The sequence below is a fragment of the Abramis brama genome (assembly GCF_963993115.1).
Source record: "Abramis brama genome assembly, chromosome: 14".
In the NCBI taxonomy this organism is placed as follows: Eukaryota; Metazoa; Chordata; class Actinopteri; order Cypriniformes; family Leuciscidae; genus Abramis; species Abramis brama.
This window is the reverse complement of record NC_139976.1, coordinates 28,593,547-28,602,219: the sequence shown is the minus strand read 5'-3', so window position 1 is coordinate 28,602,219 and position 8,673 is coordinate 28,593,547. Positions and strand designations below refer to the sequence as shown.

The window sequence follows — 8,673 nt, the reverse complement described above, 5'->3', positions numbered from 1 at the left end:
TTAAGGACGAATCAAGAAATGTACCAAAGTGACTGATAAAAACTGTAATACTTTTTTTTTTTTTTTTTTTTTTGGAAATGAATGGGTGGGATCTTGTGCACTCGCATTCACATTAATCATCTTTGGACTGTCATATGCATTAGCTTTTTCACTGCTATTACAGTAGTTGCACTCTGTAGTAATTATAGTTAGGGAACTCTATAACAGGCCTTCTTGCCCCATATACTTAGTCATTAATCACGTTAACACCACAGGTTACATGCGGTGTCACAACAACAGCATTCACACACAAACTCACACTGATTAGACAGACAGACAGACAGACAGACAGACAGACAGACAGATAGATAGATAGATAGATAGATCTGCCAAATGACCTGAATCGCTGAACTGCCATAATATATATCTGATCTGCAAAGTATGATTTTAATCATTTTATTTCCGCTGAATCTAATCACATTCAGCAAGACGATGGACAGAACAGTTTAGTGCGATCAACATACCTGCCTTCAGAAACACAACAGTCTTACGACAAAAAAAAAAGAAAAAAAAGAAGAAGAATCAAGGCATTGTAATATTGAAATCATTTTATTTTGATGCTTCCAGACCCTTTTAAATAATAATTAGATTTGGAAAAAAAGGTTAATGTATAATTGAAACACTGTGCTAGATGTTGCTATACAGATATGTACATGAAAGGCAGAGTGTTCAGGGCTTAGAGCTTGATAATTGATCCATTGTAATTCTGTTCGTGACCGACATAGCTTGCGGGAGCTGTCCACCGGCGTGTGGTGCTGAAAGACATCACATATACTTAACCAAACAATTAAGGGACATTTCTGTTCTCATATTCAACCGCAAGAAATATCCTTTAATTGTAAGACAAAGAATATAATGTTTCGTCTCTGATGAAGTCTTCAGTGATGTGGATGAATAAAGTGAGTCCAGCGGTGGTCTTCATTTGTTTCTCTAAAGTTCATTTTCTTCGATTCACTTTCTGCTCTCCACAAATCTTTTTTCGTTCTTTTTACACTACATATAGTCCGTTTGATATCAACCTTTTGAAAATCTATATTGAAACCTCAAATTAAAGTTTAAAATCAAATACAATTTAAAGAAAACAGAAAAATGATATGAAACAGCACACTGCATTTTGTTAAAATGCGCCGTCTTAAACTATACAAAGTGAAACGTGGTATTATTACCTTAAGAAGCTATTTCTACCGGATCTCGTACACATCACTTTCGGTTACCTAATATAATGTCATATTAAATATTGTTTTGGCTTGACTAAAATCAGTAAATAATCATACAACCTGACAAACCTTTCTATACAGTGATACATTTAAATTCCATCATATGTAGTGCAATAAATACTTATATATACACATAAAATGGTATATCATGAAAATGGCAGTATTGTACACGAGCCCACAGCTCCAGTCTTCACCGGCAATATCGTCTCCGCAACACGTCCTCACAATAAACACCGTGTCTGAATGAAACCATGTTCAATGGGAGAAATGCGCCTTATCATGTGTAGAATTTCCACGGACTTCTGACAGCGGCGCTCCGTCTCGCGCCGCGGGAAAGTCGATTCCTCTTCGTGACGTTGCACAGCGACTATCTGTACTTCATCATCCAGTAAAAAAAGCAAGAATGAATCCAATGCACGCTTTAACACTCAAAAGAAAGTTATCGTTTCCTTCGTGCGCGACGAATCATTGAGAGACCATGTCTACATGTCTACATTCATTTCTCCCATATGGAAATCTCTGTGAATAGCGTCCTCATTGACCGCTGCGTGTATGTTTACTAACTGTAATTCATTAAACACTAAAATCATTTATCAAAATAGAGAATGAATCAACAGCACACTTGAACACTCAAAAGAAAGTTACCTCTTCGTTCGTTGACTCTGAACCACCGGCTTTCCACAGTTCGCTTTCCCACGTTCGCTTTTCCCATGTTTTCACGGGTGGAAATCTACGCAAACACGTTCTTGCAGAGGGGTCTCGTTCCTAAAAGTTGAACTGTTTTAATTCGAAAACGCTTAGCGAAAATCGCTTAAAGGTGGTGAGACGCGATGCAACAGTCAACGACGTGAATATGATGCTTTTTTTTTTTTTTTTTGCTTTTTTTTACGGAGACAAACAATTAAATGAAATTGCACAGACGGAACGCAAAAACGGTAACGTCCTCTTAAGGCAGCTGCATGTATGTTTAGCTTTGTCTTCTCCAGCTTCGCGCCGGATTCCATCTCTTCGCGCGCGCGCTCGCTCTCTGGAACGAGCGAACAATCTAACTAGCGAGCGCGCGCGCGCGCGGGGGTGTCCCTCCTCCGCAGTTTTGAGTTTGTGATGTGTCTCAGACTCCGCGAGCGCCGCGCGAGAGCGAGACCTGCGGAGAGAACGCGCCGGATCCCGAAGCAACCGTTACCCTCCAACAGGCGACCTGCATTTCTCCTTCCTGATTCCCCCTTATTCCCTCACAGTGTTTCTCACACTAGCGCTTTCCTAAAGCGCAGCCACACTTTTTGGTTAATCACAGGTGTATTTGTGATCCTTTGACGTACTTTTCTCATTCATTGGGAATTAACATACATCTGAGGATCGTGTGGATGCGCGGTTTTGGAGAGAAGCGGAGATGGAATTGCTGATAATATGCCTTTCTTTTGGGATATTGCAATGCAGTTCGGTGGGAGCCGACTCCATCATTCACATCGGTAAGGAGTGAGCTGTTCAAAGCCTTTATTTGTTGCAAATGATAATGAATGCGCCATCCAGATTGAAGTGAAGGGACTGTGTTGTAAGGGTCGGTGTAAAATGTCAATTGTAAATAAACATTGAAAATGCGCCCTGCTAATCGGGCTGAATATCAATTGAGTAGACCACTTGTGATCATAACGTCTCTCTTGTTCAGACTGGCGATAGTTCCAATGCACTGATATGCATGAACAAGACTAATCTAATTTCAGTCTTAGCAGCTTGTTCATGAGCAAGACATAATTGTGTAAACAGCAGATTTCAGGTAAGTTGGAAATACAGGAGGCGTCTGTCATAAGGCAAAGTAAGCCAATGTGTGGGGGTTGCTCTCCCCCTCCCATCTATAAGATTGAACTTTGTATGGAACGTGAGGGAAATCTTAATAAAGGATGCTGAAGTAAATAAATGACAAGAGGACAAATGCTTATTCTTGGCTATCCCAGGCCGTACATGTCTTCTTAACCAATCCCCCTTTGCATGCGCTGGACACCCTGTGCATTCTGATTGTCTCACCAAACGTGAGGAAAGTAAGATTTTGGCACCACAACAGCAGCAGAGAGAAGGAAGGGGGGCTGGTGCGGGAGGGCGGCTGTGATTCTATTCAGTTGTCATGAAGAACTGAAATCCAAACCCTTGAATCTCTTACAAACATGCGGTACATAAACCAAATCAGCCATTCTCTTATTTAAGAGGGGATTTATTAGAATTTGTTGTCCATGTAGTGAAATTAAGCCACCATATTTGCCGTTGAAGACTCTGCAGTAGTGAAGCCAATAAACTCAAAACAGAAAACCCAAACCCTTCAGCAAAACTACTTCTTATTAAAGAAAAAGCTTATATCAACAACATATAATTGTTTTGGTTGTCCAAAACTGACCAGTGGAGTTGGTTATCCTGTATATGTATTATTCTTATACTTTACCCAAACTATAGTTTTAACTAATCCAAATGAGCAATGCTTGTCTTATGCAATCTGTGTTAGGTACTTTTCTGCCCATTTTGTTGACCAAGACTTTGGGGATGATAAATAAATAAATAAATAAAAAGTTTTAAGCATGTACTGGCATTGCAATTTACAGTTTGAAATGAAGTGTATTGAATGCATTTGAGAGCTGTGGTGGATGCGATATACAGTGTGAAAATCTTTTGAGATGTTATTTTTGTACAGAGATATCTTCATGTACAAAGAAATAATTAAATCCACAGTTTGTTCTCAGATACTTCAGGTTAACTACCAGTTGCATGGGTCTAGGTACAAAAAACAACAAAAAACACCACCTTTAAAGACGAGGTCTTCCAATATTTTTATCCAGCTCTTACCTTTAAGTGCAGGACATGCCGTATCTGTGGCTGTGTAATAGTCAGGACTCAAAGGTGCATGACACAGGTGAAATAACAAATTCCAGCCTCTCCAGTGCCCAATACTTCCACTTTGTCACATCCGCTAGTTATCATCCTGACCAAATTCGGCTCCGAAGGGCAAAAGAAAAATAGGGCCGTCCATTGAATGAAGAAGGTGACATGAAGTGATTTTCAGGGTGGTGTGGTGATTTACAGAGGCAATGGCCATCCAAAACTGGTAATTGGAAGGCTAGTATAGGCAGTGTGGATCAGGGCTGCTCTCACTGGCAACTGGAATGAACAGATGCGACACCCCTATTTCTGCTAAATAAGATGAACATTGCAGTGATACATCAACCAAATTCTACCTGTCTACATGCCCATCCTATTGGGCTCCTCTAACACAGGTAGAGAAGATGGGTACATTTTGGCCACACATAAATGAGGCCTCTCAATCTCTCAAAAAACATTTCCAGATATCATGCTTAAACGTAAATTTACCAAGCTGCCATAAAATGAATGAATCTGCATGCAACTTGTTTGACAACTTTATTGTAAGTTGCTTTTATAAGCACATGCTTGGCATGTAAATTCAGGGTTCAACAGTAAGGATTTTTGGTACTGCTTTATTAGGTGCCTTTAACTACTACTGTATGTACTTATGTCAAAAGCAATTAATTGTTTGGTACTTATTGTGTTCGTGTTGTATTTCAAAACACTTTTATGCTATTGAGGTGGGATATGGATAAGGTTTGGTGATGCGGTTAGATTTAAGGGGTAGGGGTAGACTGACAGCAGAAGGTATGGACTTCATTGCAGCTTTTTTTTTAAATACAACATAAAAACATGTATGTACACATCATTGCATCAAATAATTAATTTAGATGTTTGTACATAGTTAAAGACACATAATATAAAGTGGGTCCAAAGAGTTTTTTTTTTATTTTTCTGAAGGGACCAGTACTTAAGATTTTTGAATGTCCTGCAAACATCTTCACTGGAAAGGGACGGAATTATTATTATATTATGTATTATTAAAAAATAAATGAATTCAAAATTAAATAACCTCACCTATGTTAGGCAGTTGAAACATTACCTAACATATTAACATATAACATTTTTCAACACATCATTTTAAACAGTCCTCTTCGACCCAGGAATGAAACAAATGTAACTTTTTGAAATTTCTGTTATTTGTTTATCACAAGACCAATTTTTTATAAAACATAAAGAAACAGAACAGTGAAGGAAATTCTGTCTAATTTTAGTTGGGAAATAATCATTCTGAACTATTTGCAAATAATATTTGCATCAGTTTGCATTAAAATATTGTATGCACACATGTACTTTTATTTGTATGCATAATATGTCGAAAACGTTTCTTGTCTAGTCACACTCAGTTTGGAATTACATGAACCATGTAAATACATATTTCCAATTCAAAACGGACATATTTGAGAAAAAAAAGTTGAATAGTTTGCATCATTGGACGTTACTGTCAGTCTTTAAACATTTTTATTGCGAAACAGTTGACATGTATTAAATATTTATTTATGCATTTGGCAGACGCTTTTATCCAAAGTGACTTACATTGCATTTCAAGGTACACATTTACTTTCTTATCATTTCTTGATTCTATTAAATGATTCGTTATTTACATCTTACCTCACTCTTTTTTTTTAAAGTTAAACTGATGCTCTACTTATGTGGACAGTTAACCCCGCCTACTTTGATTTGATTGGCTTTGATTTGATTGGATTTGATTCTCAATCATTTTGACATTGAGGAGTGCTGTTAGTCCACTGAGGCAGACCAAACTAAAAAAAAAACCTTTTGTCATCCTAACAACAGGGGGAAGGTTTACAGCCCTGATTCATCATTGATCTCAAGTTAAAGGCTTGCTCATTGCTCATTATTTTGTTACAAAAAAGGTTCTGAGAAAAATACAGTTTATCTTATTTAAATTTAGTAAAACAATCACCAGACCTGTTTTAGCCTTGAGCTTTCTGTTGGAAGGGTTCCTGTAATTCAATTCGTAGAGCATAGCGCTAGAAATGTCAAGGTCATGTGCTCGTTCCCAGAGAACACACATGCTGATAAAAAAAAAAAAAAAGTACCTTGAATGCACTTTTAAGTGGCTTTGGATAAAAGCATCTGCCAAATAGATAAATGTTTGTAAAATATTAGACCTGTAAGCAAGATGAGCCGAGCAAGTGAATTGCCCTCAGTATGCAAATTAGCAATTGCTACAGTTTCTTTGTACGCTCCACTAAGACCCAGATAACTATCTGCACTTGCCCGCAGGTGCCATTTTTGAGGAGAACGCAGCACGGGATGATGAGGTGTTTCAGTTGGCGATCTCTGACCTCAGCCTCAACGATGACATTTTGCAGAGCGAGAAAATCACCCACTCCATAAAATATATTGAACCCAACAACCCCTTTCAGGCAGTCCAGGAAGGTGAGTGAATCATCATGTTCTATCTCTTGACTCACGGACTGCATCATTCCCTGATGCCCGAGTGTACATGCTGAAAAATTTACATGCAAGTTGTTGTCTGGCGGTTTGAATCCCCAAGTCGAAATGACATACATCACCAGGATTTCTGCTTTTGTTCAGAGCGTGCTTACGGCAACCAAAGATGTCTTGAAAATGTATGTGTATTTGTTTAATGCCAGCATGAAAGGTGACATTAGGTTTCAAAGACTTCCACCTGAAGCTTCGTCGCAGTCTAATGTCTTCTGTGAAAGAAGAGCTAGGTGGAGGTATTGAGTCAAGCTGGACTCGATAACAATTTTCCACATAATTGCAGTTGAGGATGAGTGCTCTGAAGTCTGAGCTTTCCAAAAGATCATTTTGAAAAGCGAGGAGAAAGAGAACGTCTTCTTCTGAATGGGCTAATGGCAGTTAATGATGCTGGGACTGAAGACAAATATGATGGTGATGATGATGGCAATGATTATTTCCGTTAGAAAATATCCTGCATGACAGTATTCTATGTTGGTTTTTGAAATTTTGTCACTGGGATCAAATCTAAGTGAGGTATTGACATAGATATATCCCAATCTTTGCTGAGGTTTTATTTGTCATTCTTCTTGCTCGGCTATTACTGGGACCTTTATGAACTAGTCTCCAATCACAGAGTATACTCACTGTGTTGTTAGTCGGTGTGCAGTTTTCCACAGTTCAACTGCTTTCAGTGTAATAGGTGTCTTTCAGGTTGGTTTGTTGAAGTGTTTTATTTCCCACATCACCTTGTCAACCGGAGGAATAACACTAGCACAATTGGAGAACATCCTTATTCTGACAATGCTGTGTGACCTCACATATGGCACAGGGGAGCTTAACACTTTTTTTTAATATAGCTTGTGTTAACAGAAAGAATGAAACTGTCTTTCTGATTTGTTTCAACACACCAGGGATAAACTTTCATAGTGTATCACTGGTAAAATATTTGGAATGATTGTCACTTGTTTCTCGCAAGTTCGGGGGGAATATATATTCCCCTATAACTATATATATATATAGTATTAGTAATGTTTCCAAACTTTTGATGGGTGTGTGTGTTTTATATATATATATATATATTGATACACATTATATATATATACATACATTTGCATATATATATATATATATACACACACACACACACACACACACACACACACACACACACACACACACACACACACACACACACACACACACACACACACACACCAGTCAAAAGGTTTGGAAACATTACTATTTTGATGTTTTTGAAAGAAGTATCTTGTGCTCATCAGTCCTGCATTTATTTGATAAAAAATATAGACAAAAACCCACTAATATTGTGAAATATTATTACAATTTAAAATAATGGTGTTCTATGTAATTATACTTTAAAATATAATTTATTTCTGTGATGCAAAGCTGAATTTTCATCAGTCAAGCAGTTTTTCTGGATTCTTTGATGAATAAATAAGTTAAGAAAGAACAGCATTTATTTTAAATAGAAACAATAAACACTACTGTTCAACATTTGTGGTCAGTAATGTTTTTTCTTTCTTTTTTGAAATAAATGAATACTTTTATTCATGAAGGATGTGTTAAATTGATAAAAAGGTGATAGGAAATATGTATATTGTTAAAAGATATCTATTTTGAATAAATGCTGTTCTTTTTAACTTTTTATGCATCAATGAATCCTGAAAAAAGTATCACAGGTTCAAAAAAATAATAATTAAGCAGCACAGCTGTTTTTTACCCCCTGTTTTTTAATCAAATAAATGCTGGCTTGATGAGCTTAAGATACCTCTTTCAAAAACATGAAAAAATAGTAATGTTTCCAAACTTTTGTCCGGTACTGTGTTGTTTCTGAGACATGTTTCTAGTATACAATAATCTGTTATCTTACAAACAATTGTCAATATTTGCTACTGGCCCTCTGCTTTGGTGATCATCTGAGATCATCCAGTTATGTTTGATCTCCTGCATGAATGTGTTGTCATGGTAGTGTGGTTGAAATGCAGGGCAGTGTGCAAGTACCTTAGCGCAGTGATGCTGTGCTCTCTTGACTGAATGC

General features: G+C 37.4%; 1 protein-coding gene across 2 annotated transcripts in view; it reads left to right on the top strand.

The window, feature by feature from the left end:
* Nucleotides 1-2,358: 2,358 nt before the first annotated feature.
* grid1b (glutamate receptor, ionotropic, delta 1b) overlaps nt 2,359-8,673 on the top strand; it is a 462,710-nt gene continuing 456,395 nt past the window's right edge. For both annotated transcript variants that reach the window (XM_084135167.1, XM_084135166.1), the window contains exons 1-2: nt 2,359-2,725; nt 6,411-6,566. In XM_084135167.1, the coding sequence (XP_083991293.1) occupies nt 2,647-2,725; nt 6,411-6,566 (235 nt within the window). In that variant the 5' untranslated portion in view covers nt 2,359-2,646. The remainder of the gene's footprint in view (nt 2,726-6,410; nt 6,567-8,673) is intronic.